Genomic DNA, 22,691 nt, shown 5'->3' with positions numbered 1-22,691 from the left:
TTTCTTTTTAACTCCACTAATACATCGGGTACTTGCCTTATTTTCCGGCTTACTACTGATTTAGATGTCTGACAGTGCAAAATTTTTTCATCTATTCTCTGGTTCTTATTTTGCTTTCATTATTTCCTTTTAGATGTCTGACAGTGCAATTTTTTTTCATCTATTCTCTGGTTCTTATGTTGCTTTCATTATTTCTATTGTTTTATGTTGATGGTACTGATATATTGTCTCTCTTTTTGTCTTCTTGAGCCGAAGGTCTACCGGAAACAGCACCTCTACTCCCTTAAGGTAAGGGTAAGTTTTGCGTACATTCTACCTTCCCCAGACCCCACTTGTGAAATTTTACTGGATGATTGTTGTTGTTGTCGTCAATGTATAGAAGTTCCCCTGCGTGGCCATATAAAGCAAACCACGACTGCCTTGAACTAGAAGCAAATGGCAACCTGTGCCAGCTATAGAGCAATCATCTCTTGAAGATCAATGGCAGAACAATTTGGAAACTCGAAAGCCTTGAGTAAGCATATTGCAAAGGCTAGGTAAATTATGGACTTTGGATTTCTAATAGTAAGAATGAAAGGAGACGGAGTCATTCGGTTTAATCACAATAAATGCATATTAACCAAAATAGCAATATCACAGTACTTATCTTGACATAAAACTTAAGCATCGCTTGATGGTTGTTAACAGGATAATACAGACACAGCAGAACCACACAGTATGATAACATAACGAAATAGTCCAGCTGACTTTGATTATATTGATGGTACACTGCATTCTAAGAAGGAATGAGCACATAATATTTGCCAAATCTTGGAGCATTTCACCCACATCATGTTGTTACTTCATGTATTTCTGAAGAAACTTCCTATGAAAGTCGTTCCGGATAGTGTCATTGATAAAGCGCTTGGCTGCCTTCATTTCACCACGAGCTTGGTTCTTAAAAACCACATCATCATCCCACCTGAAGATAGAGCAACATATAATGGATCAGGCGAAAAACATTAGCTACAGCATGTTTAAAAAAAAAATAGACAGAATCTTATAAAAGCCAGATCTCGAGGATAAACCTTCTCTTCACACTGAAAGATGTCGGTTGGGCTTGGTGGTTTAACAGAGGATTTCCTCTCAATAGTTCTGCTTCCTTTGCTTTAAGCTCTTCTTCTTGCTCTTGCCTTTCCTGCCAAAGATCACACAATTTCAAAGTGATAACAAGTCACAGTACATCAGATGACTAGTTTGGTTTTAACATGAATGTGAAATTAGTATCTCCCCTTCTAGATTAGCACAAAATCCAATCACATAATGTCATATTTGGATGGCAGCAGGCAAAAATATGCAATTTTCAAATAAAGACTCTTCCAAGAGAGATAGAGTTCCAACTATATAATAATATTAACCTCGAGAAATGAAATCTATGCAACCACAAAATTGATGTAAAAGGTTACAAGTAAATAAACTATGAGCATCTAGTTATACTTACTTTTCGAAGTTTCTCCTCTGCTTTTTCTTTCTTTATCTGTTCAAGCTCTGCCAAAAGAGCTTCTGTATCATCTTCATCTTCATCGTCGTCATCATCACTGAACTCAGGGAAAATAGGTTAACAACTCATAAGTTTCTCAACCCACAGTATTATAACGTTCAATAGCATATTCTATAAGACAAGAGAAGAAACGACATCAAGAAACCAATGGTAATATTTACTTGGTACATGACAACATGACATATTCTAACAATATGGTCATATATAACAAAGATGTTTATTCAAAAGAAGTGCACTTTCTGGGAATTTAATCCTTAAGTTGTCAATGGCAAATAATCCACTATGGTTGAATTATCATGTCTATACAAATACGGTATGAGTTACAGACCTCTCATCACCACTTTTGACATCCACATCAGCATCATCAGCATCAGCACTCCGTGGAACAATACGATCTTCAATCTCTCGTTTACCCCCTGCAACAACAACATTGACAATTAATGGAGAAATTTCATGAGTGACTTGTTAGGAATCCTAGACTGTTCCCAAAAACAAACAGCAAGTTACCTTCCAAAAGGAGTTGACTACTTCTCCTACGATCTCTGTCATCTGCAACCAAAACAACAGAAAATCAGGCATAAAGCAGTCACTTTACAACGTATTAACATGTCTATGAGGCACGCATGTTTCTCTCTCTCTCTCTCTCTCTCTCTCTCTGTTTTGTGGGGGGGGGGGGGGGTTGAGGCAGGGGGCATGAGAGTATGTCCAGACTTCAGTACCAGTATAACCCTTATCTTTAGAGAAATGCCTCCGCTCGCGGTCCTCCAACTCTTCCCGGAGGTTCCTCCTCTGCAACTCATCCTGGGTGTCTTGTCCCTCCTTTCTGTTTCCATACATGACGATGTGAAACGGGATTAACAACTTGGAATCAGGATATAATTTAGAGAACAACACATGAAATACTACTGACGACTAGAGTTTCATCAATCGACGTAATAAGTAATCTCAGTAGCCATTTTACCTGGTTCCTACAAAGATAAGTCATGTTATCTTTTCAGCTTTTAAATAAATTGAGTGATTTAAACTGATCATCTTTTTCTCTCGAAATTTCATGATACACATAGGTATCCTTCTCATAATTTTCGCTCACGATGTTCCAACAGATAAAATGAAGAATAGTTTTACCATTTTCCTGATACAGGATGCACATTAGCAATGCTTCGTTTTTATAAGGTCATTAACAATGCTTCGTTTTTATAAGGTCATTAACAATGCTTTGTTATAGTTAATATCATGTATGTCTTACTCATTAAGGTTGGCGGAGCAATCTTACCAGATGCTAATTAGGACACTACCTCAATTTCAAACTAGAATAATAAGAGACAGTAGAAAAATATCCAGTAGTCCAGTACAACTACCAAGGAAAATCTACTTCTAAAAAACACACAGTTCATCGTTGACGGGTATAATTTGACTCATGACAACCTCCCTATAGTGATCAGTGCATTTTACTGTTATCTATTTCACGTCATTAAAATGCAACGCGCGCGTGCACACACACACACTCTGTATATTATGTGTGTATATACACAGACACACACAACAATAACAACAACTCAGCCTCAGTCTCAAACAAGTCGATATCGGCTATATGAATCCTCACTAACCATGGTTTCCCATTTAAACTCATCTCAGACCAACATTATATCAAATAAAAAAGTAAAAGGTATTAGAAGTTATCTATATCTTTTCTACAGGCATATAAATATCTAATACGGCTAAAAGACTGCTCGAAAGCATAGGAATGCAAACATGCTAATATGACTAAGCATATTCCCAACTAATTGCTATCCACCTATAAAGATCTTTTTCTTTCATTGTGCTCTATTTTTCGTAAGTCTGCATGGATTCCAAGAAATTATAGGTCTTTTGAAATAACTTCCTTCCATGTAATTTTAGGTCTACCCTGTCCCGTTTTAACACCTTCACTCACCATGGTCTCACACCTACGAACCATTGCACGGAGGTCAACATCGGACATATAATACACGCACACTAAAAAGCACACAATGCAACTTAGATATCTATACTCAACTTAAATATCTATATTGAAACAGGTTATCTGGGCCATGAAATGCCAAAGCTTGTATTTGAACTTTGGAAACATCCATGATCCCCTGCCCCAAGTAGATAGGTAAAACAATAAGAAAGGGAGAAAAAACTACAAATTACTTCATTGAGGTTTATCATGCCAAAATTTATTTTAGAGGGGGTTGTATGAAATATGTCTAACACAGAATAACAGAACAAAGCCATGCTCCTTTGCTTCTCAGTAACACTCTGATAAAGTTAAGTCTCAGCCCTGGTTTTATGACATAAGTTTCCCAAATATTTTCTACTAATAATATTAGAATCCTACTGCCTATGGAACATGCTAAACAAAATCGACTAGCTTGATAGACAACTCTATGTTAAAGTAAAATCACGGAGTTATTCATATTTCTCAGTTAAAGATACATCACCAAAGGAACATCATTTTGATTCTAACCACTGAATTATCACATTGTTTGGTTATATCGTCCAACCGCTCAAAACACATACTCAATGACGTGACTTTCGTCAACTATATTTACTAATTCAAAGGACTTGCACAAAGCTCATATCTCCTGAACTCGGTAAGACATCACCTAGTTTAAAATTTCTTCATGCACATGGAATAAGATAGAAAGCTCCATAAAATTAAAACATATGTGAAAATAAAAGCACACGACGGGGCAAGATTACTAACCTGGGCTTTAAGGTAGTGTGAGCTGCAATGTCTCTGGAAGAGTACTTTTGAGATGGACCAAAAATACGAGTTCCACCTTGTTCATTGCCACCTTTAGCAGGTGCCCAAGTAGGTCTAGCTGCAGTCGTCATACCTTCTAGATCTCCTAGACAAAATCTATCAAAAAGAAAGATGTAACCACTTACTCATAAAACGAAATTGAAACAAAATGGGCCCAAGTAGTGTCGACTGGATTGAGATGATTCATAGTACTAACCCAGCTAGTCTGGGAGTAAGACATTGGTACAACAATTATAATAATTATTATTATTGTTATTATTTTCTATCAACTGAAATTGGAGTGAAATGGGGCCGAACAGCCCAGAATTTGTTGCAGACTATTCATATAGTTGATCCTAGCTAGTTTGGGATTAAGTTGGAGTTGATGATGATCAGCACCACAACAACAGTAACAACAACCACAACAACAACAATAATACTAATAAATACTATAAACTCAAGAACTGAATCGGACCTTCTTGCTTAAGAGCAGGCAGCTCAAATATTGGTGGAAAAAGTGAAAATAAACGTGAATCGAAAGAACCAACCATAGGAATCTCTGGCTTGAGCTAGGGTAAAGGAATTTTTCAGAAAAAGTACAAAAAATACATAGAAACAAAAAAAAAAAAAAACTGAAACCCTAGAAAAACAACATCGTTGCAGTAACTTAAGCACTGATTGACGAAATCCTATGATAGTTCAAATGAGAAATTGAAGTAAAAATACACAAAATTTTCCATTACCTAACGTCCGACGAGAAGTGATCGTAGAATCAGAGGGAGTCGGAGCTTCGACACGAAATTGAGAGAGAAGAAACTATGGATTCCGCTTTCAACGGATTAAAACATTTATCAATCCCTAAAATTACATATTTGCCATCGTCTTCTTTGACTGTGGTCCAGTGGATAAAGGCTTGGGCCCTTGCAAATCTAGCAGTATCTTTACACAAATAGCTACTATTATTTACCTTTCTTGGTCCGTATATATAGATTATACATTGATTATATATTATTATATATATTATATTATATTATATTATATATGAGTTATACAAAAATTCCTAATTCTATCGTTTATTTTTAGTTTAAGCAATTAGATGGACGATTATTTAAGTTAGTTTTTCAATTTAAAATCATCATACAATATTTAGATTATTGGGCTTTCTTGAACAAAATAGCACATTCTCTAATCTCTACTTTAAGGGGCACCCTGTAAGTTGTTTGAGAGGGAGGGGGAGGTAAAAATAGCATCCACATTTGTCGATCGTGTCTTTAAAAAATAGGAAGTTTACATAAATAGCAGGTCATACTCACTATTTACCTTTTTTAGTCATATATATTGATTATACATTAATTATATATAATTATATACATATGTTCAAATATTATACCTTCACCGACTATTTTTAATTTAAACGGTTAGGTAAATGGCTATTTGCGTTAATTCTTCTTACAAAATTATCACTATCTTAATGCTTTTAAATTTTACAAGTTAAATTCCATGCTAGTGACATGCATTTTTTGTTATCGTTCATATTAGTTATTAATATAATAATCGTTTCTATCAAATAAGAAGTTTAACGAGCAAAACATGAATATCAACACATACTTCATCATGTTTTAATAACATGAGGTGAAATTGCTTAAAAAATTAAGAAGAATTAACCTAAATAGCCGTCCACTCAACTGCTTAAACTAAAAATAGCCGACAGATGTATCATATAATATATGTGTAATTCATATATAATATATGTACAAACATGTATAATTTATGTATATAGGTTAGGAAAAGTAAATAGGGAATCCAATAGGCTATTTATGTAAAGATTCCAAAAAATTAATATATGAAGTATGGAAGTGATACAAAATTGACTGATAAATTGAATTGATTTTGATATCAACAATAATGTATTTGGTACTTGCAACAAAAAGGGGGAGGCTGCTGATAAGTGCTCTTTCCAACTTTTCCACAAAATACAGCGCTGGTTTTTGTATATATAAAAATATTCCATTTCAAGAACCAAACGAACACAACAATTCTCCTACTCTGAAACTAGCGAACATTCATTCCAACAATATGAGTGATCTTAAATCCAAGTTTTTGGAGGTTTACTCAGTATTAAAATCTGAGCTTCTTAATGATCCTGATTTCGAGTTTACTGATGAGGCTCGTCAATGGGTCGAACGGGTAAATTTTTTTTTTTTAAAATTTTTTTTTTTGATTTCCCATTTTTGATATTTAGTTTTTAAAATGACTCTAATAGAGAAAATGGACATAAAAATTCATATAGTGGATTAGGAATTGATATTAGAGATTCATATAGTCGATCCGAATTAGTTTGGGATTTGTAGTTGATTGATTGAATTTAGCTAGTATATGTGATGATGAGAGGTAGTAGGTACCTGCAGTGCGGAGAAGCTGGCCTTGACACCACCATTATATATTTTTTTTATAACGGCGCTGTATAGGCCAGCTTGCGCGCACCTCGGCTCGGGTTACCTATCTAATGCAAGGTTTACGGTTCCCGTGAATCCAGTAAATTTTGCGTAGAGCCGTAGATCATGTATTTATACTAAAAAATTCATTAAAAGTATATATTTAGCTTGGAATCCACTTCGTTGATCCAATTATTATGCATATTAACTCGAGATCGTTGTAGGAACCCATAAGCTTAAAATTCTGAATCCGCCTCTTTTACCTATTACCTACCACTAGCTCAGGTACCGAGTAATTATGTCCATCAAGGTTTGGACAAATGGGAAGAAATCACCTAATGTTTTTGACTCCGCTAGGATTCAAAGACACCACCATTATAATTTTAAAAAAAAACTATATTTGCTTCTTGAAGCATCTTGATATGTTCCTTTCCCTTCTTATTTTATGGAGTTTTTTTTTGTGGCAGAACCTTCTTATTTTATGTGAATTGTGTAGAATTTATTATTTGGCTGCATTTTGATGTGGTTCGTTTCTACTGGTGTATCATGTTTTAATTTGGTGATCCTCTGTTCTTTCATCTAAAAGATTTTTGATGTATGTTGAATCCATATTATAAAGGATGATCAGCTAGTTATACTTGACATGTTATCATATCATGAGTGATCTGCTAGTCTCATAAGCGAGAAAGGAATACTTTGTTTGTGATTGAGCTCATTAACATGAGGTAAAATAAAGGCTTCATCTTTTATTTCTAATATGGAGTAAATTAGATGATTGGACTTTATGTAGACTGCAAAAGAATTAGTTTTACGGGTTCGAGTTCAAGATTCTACCACAATTAATTAATTTGTACTTATTTCGTGAATTCTTTTAACACATATCTGGGTTCAGAAGAACTGCCTTTCATTATTTGGTAGTGCTTGAACTAAGTCATTTGTAAACCTCATTTTTTATCAACTGAACAAAGATATGAGCACATAAGAATGTGTCCGCAGCATCAGAAAGAAACTATTCTCAACTATCATAATGAAACGAAGATGACACTGGATTGATAATGGAATGTAGACTGCAAAAGAATTAGTTTTACACCCTTTTACCATATGCTCCAAACATCCAGTGAAGAAGATGCGTGTTAAGTAGAAATTTTGATGTTATAAAAGGATGTCTAACCAGAGGCGGAGCCAGGATTTGAAGTTTATGGTTCTGAACTTGCCACAGGACCCATAACTCATTTTAGTTACTGGGTTCGCAATTGAATATTTATACATGTTTTATGAATTTCCTTATGCAAATATAGGGTCTAAGCAAAAGTTACCGTGTTCATTCGAACGCGTAACTAAAGTGGTAGCTCCGCCCTTGCGTCTAACTTATTCCAAATACACTAAGTGGAATCCAGCATCTCATTAATTGAGAGTATATGCAGTTTTGCTGGGTGTTATGCTTTTTGGAGAGAAGAAGTGTAGAATGCTTGCGGATCTGTTAAGAGATAAATAGAGAATTAACTAATATTTTTGTGATAGAAGCGGATCTAAGTTTTGATTTTAGAGTAGGTGGAATTGAAGTGGATGTGATGGTGATTGCGCCCGTTTCTAACATTCTGTTTCCACCCATGCTTTGTGATTGCTTTATGAAGAACGGGGGAACTGTATCCACTTTACTAAAAAATAGAGTTCAAAATGGTCTGTTTGGGTTATCTCCTGATGCTTAATGCGATATAAATTAACTATTCTCTTAAAGCAGTTCGTTACTTTTGATATAACAAAATTTCTAACTTCATTACAGCTAGAGGAAATTTGTTGTGACAAGTTTTGAACTTCATTATGGCCGGTGTCTCTGGTTCTATTCATTTTTAATTGTTCCCCTGAGTTATTGAATCTTTTGGACAGCCAGTGTATAACTTTTTCTTTTTTTTATGCTTCTAATTTATACTTTCTCGTGATTGTTTCAGATGTTGGACTACAATGTACCTGGAGGTGAGAACGAAGTTCTACTTCTAGCTATTTTAAATTTTCTACTAATTCCATAATATTTAATAGCTAGAGATTTTTATTCTAAGCAGGGGCGTATCTATGGTTTAGGGCATGGATTCACGTGAACCCATGCTTCTCTCCCTAGATTATGTATAATAATGTTGTATCTCTTCAAAATTATTTAAATATATATGTGTGCGCCCAAGCTCAAAGAATTCTATGGTGCAATGATTATTGGGTGCACCTTTACAAGTGAAGTCGGGGTTTCAAAGCCCACGTCTATCTTGTTGTTTTTAATGATAAGGACCTAAAGGCTAAACCCATCAAATGTAAATCACGGATCCACCTCTAATTAAGTGCACCCATCTTCTTAAAATCCTTGATCGCCTCTGATTTAAGTACTTCATACTACAGGAAAGCTGAATCGGGGGATCTCTGTTATTGATAGCTACAGTTTGTTGAAAGAGGGGAAAGAACTAACCAGCGAGGAAATCTTTCAAACATCTTCCCTTGGCTGGTGCATTGAATGGGTATGCAACATTAGCATTCTTCAAGCTACACCTATCCTGGTTTCTAACCCCGAATAAACCTTATTTTTTTCTTTTAAATTCTTCTGAGTGTATGGTGTGATTGTGTGCTGCAGCTTCAAGCATATTTCCTTGTTCTTGATGATATAATGGATGGCTCTCACACACGCCGAGGTCAACCGTGTTGGTTCAGATTACCGAAGGTGTGTGTATGCGAAGAGACTGCTGTTTTGCTCTTTGAATTGATCGGCAATTACATCTACTCAGTCATTTTTTTAATTCTTGTAGGTTGGCATGATTGCTGCTAATGATGGCATACTTCTTCGTAACCACATCCCAAGGATACTGAAGAACCACTTTAGAGGAAATCCTTATTATGTCGATCTTCTTGAGTTGTTTAATGAGGTGAAAATTTTTAAGCGCAAAGGAGGCCTCTGATTTAAACTTCTTATAATGCTGAACATTTTTCCTTTTTTTCCTCTTTGGCATTGCCGACATGTTTTTACAGGTGGAATTCCAGACTGCCTCTGGACAAATGATAGATTTGATTACTACACTTGTTGGAGAGAAAGATTTATCAAAATACTCATTTCCTATGTAAGGAGACTTCGTTGAGAGTACTGCGCAATTTTTGCTGCTTTCAGTATTACTTGCATTATTTAACTCATTGTGATGTGATTTTTCATGCAGTCATCGGCGGATTGTCCAGTATAAAACTGCTTATTACTCATTCTATCTCCCAGTGAGTATGAATTGACTTAATAGCTTGTTAATTGCTATTCTATTATGAGAATGTCTTAATATCTATTTCTTTTTCTGAATATTTAATTTGTATGGAAGACATGTCATTTTTCTAACTTGAGTATAGATGTTTTAAAACAATCTCAAAGTCTAAACCTCTTGAAGTCAATTAGCTATTTGCAAAAATATGCCCAAGCTTCTTATGTGGATTTCCATCTGAGCTAAACCTTGCACTTTCCCCTTCAATCTATTTTTAATGTTTTTATTTTTTTATTTCTCTAGATTCTAGATTGTAAACATGACTTTTAAAACTTCTGTGCATGCTCAGTTTGTGGTTAAACTTCCTGTTCCTCTTAACGAATTCACTATCCAGATTAATAAGAATTACCTCGAGATTAATGTGCATTTGATATAAAGTACAGCCGAATACTTACTATCAATATTTTCAGGTGGCATGTGCACTTCTTATGGCAGGAGAGAGTCTTGACAATCATGTTAATGTCAAGAACATACTTATCGAAATGGGAATCTATTTCCAAGTTCAGGTGAGAATTACGATTAACCGTGCCATTAGTTCATATTCTATCTTCTAATAGATGCCATGAGTTCTATGTAAGTAACACATAAACTTTTAAGAGGGGGCTTGGTTTTGGTTTTAATTTAGTTATTGGAACAATTAGCTTATAAATATGCTAGGAAAATATGTGTGTGTATGAATTAGTGTTGGATGTATTTGGATTATAGATTATTCTCCAAAAAGAAATGGTTAGTAGATCACAGCTGAGGCAGAGAGTACGCATAACAGGGTGTTTGGAATTCATGCTTTTGAAGATAGGATTCAGAGGTTAGCTGTCGTGTCGCCAAACTTCCACTTCAGAATGTTGCTTGAAAGGGAATACCGGCTTATAGTAATAGTTCCATGAATTGAAGCATTCAGTTTGGTAAACCAAATTAACTTGGTTTTGAAAAACAGAGTTTGAGTTTTCTTCTGTCTTTGAAATCTAATAGGATTTGGTTTTGAGAAAACCTGGTTTAGTTTTCTGAAAGAAAAAAAAGAAGAGTTGGTTTCCCTTTTGGACATACAAAACAATTGTAACTGAACCACTCATTTATCTGTACGTGATGTGTACACCACATAAACAATTATTAAAAAAAAGAAATAAAATAGACTAAATCATTCTTATAGTTAGCATTTGTTTTTTAGACTTGAATGTTGCGGTTTTTAAAATGTTGCACATTACATCCCTGTACTTATTGAATATGCTAAGAACCTTCCTGTACTTGTAAAAAAACCTGTATATTATTACCCCCTAACGGGAGGTTTGAAATTCGCTCTCTTTCAATGTAAGTGCGAATGTTTTGAGACACCTTATTGACACGTGAAAGATACGTGTATCATGTGGTCAAGCAATGAAATTTTTGGATGGATTAGGTGATAACCTTTTTGTATTGTCCATCTAATTTGGTTTGTTTGCCAAATTACCTAAGAATAATATCCCATTTACAAATTCTGACTGAAAGTTTTTGGTACTTTGTAGGATGATTACTTGGACTGCTTTGCTGACCCCGAGGTGCTGGGTAAGGTAGGTTTTATAAGAAAGCTAACACTACAAAATCCTGAAGATTAATCACTGTGCTCTTTTAACTTTGAAAAAAGTATAAATCTTACGAGTATTTGTCTTGCTATCAGATTGGCACGGATATTCAAGATTTCAAGTGCTCTTGGTTGGTAGTGAAAGCCCTCGAACACTGCAATGAGGAGCAAAAGAAGTTATTATATGTGAGCCTAAAAAAGTTGTCATTCCTTATTTACATTCTCTCAAACAACTAGCTAGTTTGAGGAAATGCTAAATGGAAGAACTTTGTTTGCAGGAGAACTATGGAAAAGATGATCCTGCTTGTGTTGCTAAAGTTAAAGCCCTTTACAATGATCTCAAACTTGAGGTATTCTTCCTTCCTTACTTTACTGTTTCTGCTTTCTTCAATAAGTAGTCATGAAAATGTACTCTTTTTCATAAACAGTCATCTCAAATATGGTACTTTCGCCGAGCCTGATCCAGGATTTAAACTGGATTAGTCAACCTTTAAAGTAGTCATGACGTTGTATTCTTTTCTTAGTAAATTGCTCGGACTCTTCAAAAGTGCCACCGGATGCATGTCAGATCCTCCAAAGATAGTGCACTTTTGAAAGATCCGACAAGGGTGCGGCGAAGAGTTTGAGCAACATAGCTTTGGCCAGAGGCAGATCCAGGATTTAAACTTGATGGGTTAACTTTTAAAGTTCTTAGCACTAAACTTATTATACTTTTAAAATTATGGGTCCAAAATATAATATTTGTTGATATTTAGTGGCTTTTCACATATATATCCATGTTCGTGTACAAAATAATGGGTTCGGTTGAACCCCTAGCTAATAAGCTACATCCGCCCCCGACTTTGGCCTATTCTTTTTGGGAAATTTTGTAGGATGTGTACCTGGAATATGAGAAGAAGACGTACGAAAAGCTGATCAACTCTATTGAAGCTCAACCAAGCAAAGCAGTGCAAGCAGTTCTGAAGTCATTTTTGGCAAAGATATATAAGAGGCAGAAGTAGAAACTCAATGAATTACTGAATTTTAATGTTTAATGGTTAGCATTATTTGTGTTTCTTCCAATGGAGAAGATGTGTATGTATTTCAAGGGCAGAGCTAGAGTATTCCATACGGCCTATGGGTTCGGTGGCAAATTAAAAATCCATAAACTTCAAATTCAGGCTCCGCCTTTGTGTATTTCATGGATTGTTCTACTTTCTTGTATGGCTTCCATGATCTTCTATTTTATTTTCCAATAATACTATCTCCGGTCCATTTTAGTTGTTGTTTAAGATTTTAGCACATCCATTAAAAATATTATTTAATTGTATTAGTTAACGGGTTATTTAACTAAATTACGCAGACCAGTATATAAGTATTTCAAAAATGTATAATTGGCAAACTGGTTAATTGATTAGTTTGTTGAGATGTGTATGATATAGGTTTACTACCTGTTTCATTGTTTGCTTTAGTACCTATCTTACTGTTTGCATTGTAAAGCTTTAAATAATTTGTGACCAATTTAATTCTTCTAGTTGAATGTTATCCCTCTTTAAGTCAGAAACTTAAATCTAAATGCCAGTAAAACCTCAGCTTTAAGCATTAACACGAAAGGGTTTAATGCTCTGCGCATCTATTATTGTTGTGCATTTTTTTTTAAGGGAAAGACTCAAATTTACCCGTATACTATTTGAAATTGAGCAATACCCCCCCCCCCCCCCAAAATTAGAAGACAATCCCCTTTTTGCCCTTCAACACCTAATAAAACTCCGACCTAAGAATAATTTTAAACCATAGTCAGCGACAGATCTGGACATTTTTCTCAAAGAATTTAGACACGTGAAATCCAACCACTTCAATAATGGCAAAGGCAAATACGATTTGCTAGCGGCAAGGACATGAATAGGCAGAAGCGACTTTCCCCTTTAATGAATTGGAAATGCCAGTTCCAATATATATGCAAATTAATACATCAAACAAACGATCCAAGCTTGAACTTTTACCTTTTTCATTTTTCAGTGCTAAGAAGCTCAACTTAACTAACAAGGAATTTGGTTAACTCAACACACAGTAACTCGAGCTTGACTTGTGGATCAGCCTGACTAAAGGCACTTGAGCTGGAACAAAATTTAAGAACTCATTAAGAGATTAAATCAAGCTTAAGCAAGTTGCCACTTGATCACGTCACTACACCCCTACATATATACAAGGCAGTAACTAACGATGTTTGAACCAAAATTTTTATAAAAGGAAACGTTACAATGAATATATCAATTAGGTAGGAATTCTCCGTATCAATCTTCAGTTAGTCGGTCTATTCCAGGCCGTCTCTGATGTCACGGCATTTCCATAATAGACCTGCTTTGTGGAGTCATCCCAATAAGCCTGGAGAAGAGAGCACCATTAGACAAGACAGAAATGGCAGAAAAAGTGCAAAGTCACATGAGATGCAGCGCCATCCACAATTTTTTTGGGGGGGAAAAAATCGAGGATTTCACCATCCACAAATTATCGAAACTTATGGTCCCCTTCAACTGATTTCACTAAGTTATAGCCTGTAGGGTAGGGGGCTAACTAGGTTATAGCCTATAGAAGATTGGAGTCACTGGGGAACACAATTATCAGCATACGAGCTTAAATTGAAAGACTAGTAAGCAAGTAGGAATTGAAACCAGTTAACCCCTAATTGAATCGTATTTCAAGAGGTATAACTAAGATAATAAATTGATCTACTCGGATAATGTTTTTGATCTAATAGATACAGAATTGAATATCGACCCTTTACCGCCTCTCTGGCTACATTCATTTTACCACCCTAATGGCTTTTGTAACCTTTTGAATGACCTCATGTTTTTAACACTAGTAGCTATTAGTCCTTGATGATTGGAATATATTCTCTTCTGCTAGATTGCCAGTTTTTCAACACGGCCGCCACGAGGCTATTATACAAGTGTTGACCTTGCTCAATATCTCTGTATCGTTCCATTTTTTTTTTTATTGGATGTCCCCCAAGGGACTTGACCTTGCTCAATATAAATGATGATTGATTCTACTAAGAACAAGCAAAATCAAAATGAGAACTCCAATATTTTTGATCGGTACTGATAGCTCCAATCTATGTCAAGGAACATAGTTAAAGGTATTCAATGCCAAAATTTGAAGTGATTTAATTAGTATGCTCCACCAAACTGTGGCATGTACAGAGTTTGGAGTATTATTGAATTCTTTCAGCAATCTACCCTGATTTCTGCCCTTGCCAAGCTAATGGCTAATTGGACATTAGGAAAAAACAGACTAACAAGGAAAATTGATCCACAGACAAACAAACAAGTTAAAGCTGCAAACACGTTAAATTTTCTATTAATTTTGGGTTTCCAACTTAAAAGGTTGTTTTTAATACCACTAAAAGGTTGGTTTTGATACCATAAGGAGGTGATTCATGAGTTAGAGACCTCAACGAAGACAACATCAGTTCTTTTTCATGATTAGATACACAATGCTTCCACACATACTCACAAATAGAGATTAGGATGATATTCATTTTCGTGGCTCAAAATTAGTCTCAACTTCTTAGAGAAGGAAGAGAATGAGGGCACTTGGATCGTGTATCATAACAACAACAAACCCAGTGTAATCCCACAAGTGGGGTCTGGGGAGGGTAATGTGTACGCAGACCTTACCCTTACCTTGTGAAGGTAGAGAGGTTGTTTCTCATAGACCCTCGGCTCAAGGGTCGTGTATCACACACACACAAATAAAATTTCATCTTCCATGCAAGGGTATAAAACACCTGAGCCGAGAAGTATACCTGCCATCCAGATGGAAGACCTCTAGAAAGAACATTCAGATCAGGCTGCTCATTTTCTTCAGATGGTTGCTTTTCAGCCTCCCTCATCTTTTCAGCTCTTTTTCGTTTCACACGCTCTCGCCTGCAACATCAATATAGTCAAGACAAAATGTAGAGAAACTATAATTTACTACGTTTATTGATTATGATACCGCATGCACAACTGTAGCGTCACTTCCTTAAGAGTGCATCCATATGATTCAAGCAATACATACATGCTGAAATAGAGCACATATCAAGTGAAAGAGTAAAACAAAGAACACCTAACTCCCCTAAGATCGGTAAGGGCTGGGAGAGGAGGGAGGATCTTAAGACAAGTTCACTATTCCAACAAAGGACAACACATAATAAGATATAACATACAGATATAGTGCAGTGAAAACTAAAACTAAATGATCAGAAGTGCTACCAATCACCGCCAAGTGGTTGAAAATTAGCATTTTCTTTGGCCTCCCCACTTGCAATCTGCTTAGCACGCCATTCCTACAATCAAAATAAAGTTAGATACACTAGATTCTATGCCTATCAACATCAAACTGCACATAGCATCATCAGACCTCTATTTCTCGTTGTCGTTTCTTCTCCAGCTTCTCCAGAACACTTTCGGGTTCTTCCTCTTCCCCTGCATGCAGCTCCTCTTTGGCAGCTTTCCACTAATGAAAATTATGAAAAGAATAAGCATTACGAAATCATTTAAGAGAAACTGCATTGCCAAAACGTTATAAACAATCTTCAAAGACCTAATGGGAGCACCAAAGAGAAGGCAGTTACCTTGTCAACCAAGCTCGAGACTTTCTTATTAGACCTTAATGTGGACACCACACCAGTAGTCCGCTTTTTATTACGTGAAACTGAGGAGAAAAAGAAAGCAAAATAAGAATATTCAGCTTCATATACTTTGGAAAAAGCTCCATGAGGAAGAGTTTCACATGTTACTGCAGTAGAAAATGCCTCCGGATACTAATGACATACTAAAAATGCAAGAACAGCAACTTTCAACCAAGCAAAGAAAGTTTAGATTGCCCAACTTACCTTTCGATTGAACCTTTGAGGGGGCAGTTGAAGCAGCAACAACAGAGCCAGTGACCATAGATGTTGAAGACACAGCACCACCATCCATCACTGATACACTTCTTGTAGCATGCAAAGAGGATTGTGTAGCAGGAACATCAAAAGATGTCTTTTCAGTCTCCAAATTAACAGGTACAACGGCCTCAGTTTTCGCTAACAAATCAGATCGTGACCCCCCCTGGACATCTAAGGATGGAACTGCATCAGGTGTAACATTTTCATGAACTGGTATAGCTGGAAGACCAGAAGACTCTGTACCACTGACTACGGAAACAGGCTGCAGTGCTCCATCCTGATAGCCATAGTATGCAATGGGATCAACATGGTTGATTGCCACAGGAGCAGCACTATACGTATCCGGGATTTGATAATATAATGGTTGATGACTAACAGCTATCTGACCGTCCGAAGTTGCATATAAATTACTGGCAACTTCAGAATTAGTTTGCCCATAGTATTCAAATGTCGAACCTGGATAAGCTAAGTTATAAGAAAAAGGTTGAACCGATTCCATATCTGAAGGAAGAGCATGTGTGTGATCTAAAGGTTCATCGGGTGGTGGTGGTGGAAAAGGTTCATTTTCAGGAGGAGGTGGAGGAATCCAGTCTTCATCAGGTGGAGGAAGAACATTAGGTGTTTGTTCCGGGACGGAGGACTCCAATTTTGTCTGTAGCGCAGAAAGACTTGGTACGTCCAGTGGGGCATGATTTGGGGCATGTAGTACATCCCCCACAGTTAAGCTGCTCGAAGGTTCTGCGTCTTCAACTTCCATATCCACATCCATGTCTACTTCTTCAGCCGGATGAAGCACTGTTTGAGGAGTTAACTCTTCATGTACAGTGACTCCAGTGGCTCCAGTTTTCTCACTTGCATCACTGAAAGAAAATGTGTAAGGCAAGTTAGATGAGAAGTAGCACCACTATAAAACAACAAACCCAGAAGTAGCACCACTATAGAAACAGAAAGTTTATCATGTTCTTTATAGTCGAAATAATCAAGGTAAATCCAGCATACCCAGTGGTAGGATGACTTGGCCTCTCTCCAGTTGCATCGGGTACATGATCACTGTCTTTGTGAGATTCATGACCAGCCTCAACATCACTGTGTTGTCCGGACAGGAATTGACCACGAATTTGATTTATTTCTGAATCTAGCAGTTTTACCTTCCTCTCAGAGTGCACCCAGAAGGGAAGCAATGACAACCCATTACAGGCTAAGGACCTAATATCAGCTAGCCTAATCTCAAGTTCCAATGCATATTTTGAAATTTGATCATGCAACTGCACGTAATAATTGGACCTGTTGAACAAGAAATAATCAGTAAAAACAAACAGGGGAAGGAAAAGAAGAAAGTGAGAGGAGGAAAGATCCTTGTAAAAACTTTTCAGACATACAACAAGAAAAACTGAAGAGATGTTGGAATAAAGCTCCGAGGAGAAGCACATAGGAATCTCAATGGCATACCCTTTCATCGTCTTCAATTGCTCTAGCAAGCGTTCACAATGTTTTACAAGGTCAGAGGAAAAGTCTGCCTCAGTTTCATCTTCTGGAACATAATCTGCATCTGTATGCTTTGTAGAATCTTCACCTGAGCCATTCAAATGACCTGCAAGAGTTTGATCTGATTGCCCTGAAGAAAGAGATCCACCAGGAGAAGATGGTTCATAGTGTTGTGAATCAATTTGTTCAGAGTCATTTATTGTGCCATTTTGGTCCTCATCATTGTCTACTTTCTTATCATGTAAGGTATCATCTATTGGCTGCCTGTATTCATTGATGTTGCTATAGCTGACGCCAGTCTGTCTAATGTCTAATGCAGAGGATTCTAAGTTCCCTGAGGTGGCACTGCCCGTGCATTCAGTATCAGCAGTAATTTTCTCTTCGAACCTCGGTTCAGCTGCATGATCCAATATCTTGGGCACTTCCCATGAAGTCTCTCCTGTTACTATGTTCCAATAATAATACTGATTACTCTCTTCGTGCAACACCATCTTCCACCCTGAACTTGCATCCCCAAGAACTTGTGCATCCAAAGTTGCAGAAGCAGTAATTTGCTCCGTCGCACTCAATTGAGTGTGCAAATCAACTGACTCAGAAGCATGGTTTTCCGTAGTACTATCTTCTGCAGGTCTATCTGAAGGACTTGGTACATCAGAGCCATTGTCAATAGCTTGCTCTTCAACTTCCATAACTTCAGAACCAATTTCCCCATTAACATTATTTTCCTCTCCGCCAGCTTGTTTTTCCTGAGCAGAACGGCCACAAAACAGAGTTATTAGATCAACTCCATGAAAGTAACTCCATTCATCTAGGAATGAAAAGCTGAATAGAGATCGGATTGCATTGTAGAGGCAATGTTAGGCTAACAGAGTAGAAATCTCATATAATAATCTAAACGAACAAAATCATTAACATAACAAATAACTCAGAGAAAACATCTCAAAGAAACAGCAGAATTTACGTCTCAATAGAGTGCTAGTAATTGGAAGGGAAGGTAATCACTTATTGGAAATGATATTTGCAGAGTAGTAAGAGGAGCTGAGATCTAATAGGAGAATAACTACTTGAAGCACAACCTAAATAAGTGGGAGTCAAAAATAGGAAGTTCGTAACGAGTACAACTACTACTACTACACCGCGGTCCCAAAAAAGTTATGGTCGGCTATATGAATCCTCATTTACCATGTTCCTCCATTTAAATTCATCTTAGAAGTTCTTTATATTTTCTATTGATGTATAAATCTTTGAAAGGCTAAGCAGCTCCTAGAAAAGCATAGGATGTAAAGCAAAAATGATAACATGCAAATACATATTCTCAGCCAATAGGTACTCCTATTCAGATCTTTTTCTTCCAATGTGCCATATCTTTCGTTTAGTCTGTATGGATGTCCTTCGAGAAAATTTACTTCCACGAGATTTTAGACCTACCTTGTCCCCTTTTTAGCACCTTCACACACCATGGTTTCACATCTACAGACGGGTGCATCTGGCGGTCGTTGTAGGTCGATGACCTTCAAAGTTTGTAAAAAATACACAATTTTTTTTTTAATTTTAAGGTTACAATTCACCTTCCCATCACTGTCAAATCAGAACGCAAGCAAAAGAATCCTCTTTGCCAAAATAATTGGCTCATCGACCTACAAAATGTGTGGCCAACAGCAAGTGAATACATTACCTACAGCTTACCTGGTCTTCGCGATCAAGAGAAGAATCTTCTGAAGCAGCACGTTTAAATCCTTCACTAGATTCCTCATCCACTTCATCATCACTATATTGCCCAAGCAGCATAAGTGGATTTTCCGGTTGTTTACCTGATGGCCAAAGAGGATATATGTAAGAGAAGTTCAAGCCAAGTGATTCGAACACCTAATACATATTATGATAATGCCAGTATACAATTTAGGAAACAAATATAACAATATTAGAAGAAGAGGACTGGTGAATTTAAGATATATGCAGTTCACCACCACCTGTAGCACATCACAAACTGTCAGAAAGCCATAAAACAAATGAAGACAGAAACATACGAACCGAGGAGAGGAAATACTCTTCTTGTAATTGGAACGCCTTTGATGCCGCCAAAAAGGGCATGATAGGTAAGACGTAATTCAATAATTGACTGTGGCAGGGGCTGACGGTAACTGATGATCAATTGAAAGTTCCCAATACCACAGCAGGCTACAATTCTGAAAACATAATCTTTTGTGGTACAAACAAGATGTCTTGTACAAAGTAAATCAATAATTTCCACCAACATTATCGGTCACATCATGCCTTCTCTACAAAGATGAGTCCTTTTTGAAGAAAACTGACGGAACCCACCTGAAGACGATGGTGAATTAGGTAGCTCAGCATGAATCTTGGATTCTTCTTCCCCTCCAACTCCATCTTGGATAGAGGAGCCACCCAAATCTCCTAAATATTATATCAAATTGCTCAAATATCAACATCCATTGTTACGAAAAGTTTGAAATTAAAAAAGGAAGCACAAAGTGATCATAAGGTAGTAACTCAAGTGGATGCAGGTACCCAACAGTTGGACAGGACTTATATGCCATTGTTTTTTTATGAAGAGGACATATATGTCTCTTTCCTTACAAATTTATGATTCTAGTTGATTCAACACTTCCAAATTTGTTCCACCAATATATCCGGAAAGGTCAAAGGATGGAAAAAAGTTTTACCAGATTCGTAAAAACAAAACTTGCAGCACAAATTGAAAAAGCTCAAAACTTAAAGCTCATGTTCTTAACATTATTCTCTTTACTAGACAAAATAAAATCAATCAACCAATCAACTACGCATCAATCTAAATGGCCAAGCCACTGCATTAATTATACAAAAACTTCTGCATCCTTAAGCATTCCTCAAAATTTCTCTATTATTCATTGGCTCTCAACTTATGCAACTGTTCTTAATTTGGATTTAGAACCGACTATGCTTCCGACAGCTCACCAAGTTTATAATCCAAAATAAAATCAATCAATCAGCCAAGGGCTGAGCTACCGTAAACTATACAGTGCATATGTAGGTGGAACAAGTATTTGAAGTTTATGGGTTCGGAATTCTAGTACTTTTAAGTTACTCGCTTCTAAATTAATAATTTATACATATTCAATGGAATTATTCAATGTAGGTGGAACCAGTATTTGAAACTTATGAGTTCGGGATTCTAGTACTTTTAAGTTACTAGCTTCTAAATTAATAATTTATACATATTCAATGGAATTATTTAAGACAAATATAGAATTTGGACCAAATCTACTAGGTTAGGCCGAACCAACAACCAAGCTCTAGCTCCGCCACTATATATAGGTGCAATATTATTTTTTATACATAAATATTAAATCTCGAACACAACTAGTGAAATTTATGGCTATTAAACAGAAAATATATTGACCTTGAAAACCTAGCAAAGCATAAATTCAGAAATTGAAATTACCAGAGGGTTCCGCGAAAAGATCGAGCTTAACTCGACGACCGGCGGCACTCTTAGCTGCAAGTTTACGCTCTTTTCTCCTCCCCATTGATTGAATTTCACAGATTCGGAATTTGAGATTGAAGGATTTCAAGAAGAAATTTGATATGTAATTTTCAATGTGAGTAAAACCCTATGGCGCTCAATATATAACGAATAGATTGTAAATTGGGTATTTTATTTTAATAACTGGATTTGAATAAGGCTAAGAGAGCAAAGAGAGTTTGTGGCTATGGGCCAAAAAGCCCAATCCTTCCTCGTGGGTAGGATTGTGGGCCTTGTGGAATTGGGCCTGAATTATTCGTGCTACGAAGCCCATAAACCTTTGGGGGAATAACACAAATATGATACTTCTGTGCCACTATTGATTTTTCGACCCCGATAATAATAGTTTTGAGGGAAAAATCGAGCCAAAACTTTAAAGCAAGCATTTGGCGATCGCTAGAATTTCATATTCGTGTTGGGCAGGATTTTCCTTTAACATCAAGTTATGATGGTCGTCACAATTTTAGCACAAATCCTGACAAATCATCAAGATTTTTCAGGTGATCGTTAGAACTCCTGATGCTTTAAATTTTGGCGATCATCAGGAGCATACTTTAAAATTCTGGCACGATCTTATTTCTGCAAAAGAATTCTTAAAAGGGTCAAAATACAAGTGTAGTTTAAAATTTTCATCTAGCGTAATTTTAAGCAAATCTCTTCTCCCTGAGTTAGCCTAATTACCAATTGCAGTTTTTAGTGCTAGAAAGTAGCCCTTACATGTCCCTGGCTTGTCAAAACCCACAAAGTAATGTTACGATGGGTGAGAACTCGCCACTCTTAATCAGAAAATTCATGTTCAAACCCTATCAATAGAAAAATTCCTAGTAGGGAGCACTTCTGATTTAATAGGTTCTGCGTGACGCAAATCTTATTGAAGGCTTATGAATTATTTTTCCTAAAAGATAGTGCCTACTTCATCTCACTTTAATCTTCACATGAACCTGAATCGCTTTCAAGACTATACTTGCTTCATTCCTCCATAAGCTAATATGATATTCTATTATTCTAAGCTAACTTTATTTTTTTTATACACTCATTATCTGGCCTGGTCGACCCAATTACGATATTGAAGGGGGAGACCTTTTATCAAAAAGAAATTATAGCAACTACGAGAATCACAACACAAGCACCCCATTTCCATTCATTTTATAAATTAATACGACTAGTGAATTTGGAATAAGAAAAAAATTAAACAA

At 36.4% G+C, this 22,691-nt stretch overlaps 3 protein-coding genes across 6 annotated transcripts; 1 reads left to right on the top strand and 2 right to left on the bottom strand.

The window, feature by feature from the left end:
* Nucleotides 1–589: 589 nt before the first annotated feature.
* On the bottom strand, nt 590–5,189 carry LOC107765024 (uncharacterized). Its single transcript, XM_016583604.2, has 8 exons — nt 5,051–5,189; nt 4,269–4,424; nt 2,260–2,363; nt 2,048–2,089; nt 1,869–1,956; nt 1,481–1,577; nt 1,068–1,177; nt 590–961 (listed from the first exon to the last, which is right to left on the bottom strand). Exons 2-8 carry the CDS (start codon nt 4,397–4,399, stop codon nt 838–840), a joined length of 696 nt encoding a protein of 231 aa, XP_016439090.1. The 5' UTR covers nt 4,400–4,424; nt 5,051–5,189; the 3' UTR covers nt 590–837.
* Nucleotides 5,190–6,207: 1,018 nt separating this feature from the next.
* On the top strand, nt 6,208–12,838 carry LOC107765018 (farnesyl pyrophosphate synthase). Its single transcript, XM_016583591.2, has 12 exons — nt 6,208–6,494; nt 8,692–8,716; nt 9,128–9,243; nt 9,357–9,443; nt 9,529–9,645; nt 9,749–9,837; nt 9,931–9,982; nt 10,431–10,526; nt 11,520–11,564; nt 11,672–11,761; nt 11,854–11,925; nt 12,448–12,838. The coding sequence occupies exons 1-12, from the start codon at nt 6,213–6,215 to the stop codon at nt 12,574–12,576; spliced, it is 1,200 nt and encodes a 399-aa protein (XP_016439077.2). The 5' UTR covers nt 6,208–6,212; the 3' UTR covers nt 12,577–12,838.
* An 834-nt stretch (nt 12,839–13,672) lies between these two features.
* LOC107764989 (uncharacterized) lies at nt 13,673–21,606 on the bottom strand. Of its 4 annotated transcripts, none has more exons than XM_075227038.1 (11): nt 21,415–21,606; nt 20,295–20,384; nt 19,659–19,783; nt 17,937–18,718; nt 17,487–17,771; nt 16,434–17,347; nt 16,173–16,252; nt 15,959–16,054; nt 15,811–15,884; nt 15,363–15,483; nt 13,673–13,939 (listed from the first exon to the last, which is right to left on the bottom strand). In XM_075227038.1, exons 1-11 carry the CDS (start codon nt 21,497–21,499, stop codon nt 13,856–13,858), a joined length of 2,736 nt encoding a protein of 911 aa, XP_075083139.1. In that variant the 5' UTR covers nt 21,500–21,606; the 3' UTR covers nt 13,673–13,855. The 4 variants fall into 4 exon arrangements, with proteins under 4 accessions (XP_075083139.1, XP_016439055.1, XP_016439049.1 ...); XM_016583569.2 differs by having other exon boundaries at nt 20,295–20,387; nt 21,415–21,605; XM_016583563.2 differs by having other exon boundaries at nt 20,004–20,387; nt 21,415–21,600.
* Between the last annotated feature and the right edge of the window lie 1,085 nt (nt 21,607–22,691).

This window comes from Nicotiana tabacum, chromosome 12 (assembly GCF_000715075.1).
Source record: "Nicotiana tabacum cultivar K326 chromosome 12, ASM71507v2, whole genome shotgun sequence".
Lineage (NCBI taxonomy): Eukaryota > Viridiplantae > Streptophyta > Magnoliopsida > Solanales > Solanaceae > Nicotiana > Nicotiana tabacum.
Note: the sequence above shows the minus strand (reverse complement) of the source record. Positions and strands in the feature narration are given on the sequence as shown.

Excerpts from the sequence above, each read along its gene's own strand:
- LOC107765024 (XM_016583604.2), bottom strand. The coding sequence starts at position 4,399 with ATGACGACTGCAGCTAGACCTACTTGGGCACCTGCTAAAGGTGGCAAT. Across the intron at positions 1,957-2,047 it reads TAGTCAACTCCTTTTGGAAG|GGGGTAAACGAGAGATTGAA; the intron begins GTAACTTGCTGT and ends TTGTTGTTGCAG. Across the intron at positions 1,178-1,480 it reads CAGAGGAGAAACTTCGAAAA|GAAAGGCAAGAGCAAGAAGA; the intron begins GTAAGTATAACT and ends GATCTTTGGCAG.
- LOC107765018 (XM_016583591.2), top strand. The coding sequence starts at position 6,213 with ATGTATTTGGTACTTGCAACAAAAAGGGGGAGGCTGCTGATAAGTGCT. Across the intron at positions 9,444-9,528 it reads GTTGGTTCAGATTACCGAAG|GTTGGCATGATTGCTGCTAA; the intron begins GTGTGTGTATGC and ends TAATTCTTGTAG. Across the intron at positions 9,983-10,430 it reads ATTACTCATTCTATCTCCCA|GTGGCATGTGCACTTCTTAT; the intron begins GTGAGTATGAAT and ends CAATATTTTCAG.
- LOC107764989 (XM_016583563.2), bottom strand. The coding sequence starts at position 20,229 with ATGTTGGTGGAAATTATTGATTTACTTTGTACAAGACATCTTGTTTGT. Across the intron at positions 18,719-19,658 it reads CTCTTGATCGCGAAGACCAG|GAAAAACAAGCTGGCGGAGA; the intron begins GTAAGCTGTAGG and ends CGTTCTGCTCAG. Across the intron at positions 16,253-16,433 it reads CTCAAAGGTTCAATCGAAAG|TTTCACGTAATAAAAAGCGG; the intron begins GTAAGTTGGGCA and ends TTTTCTCCTCAG.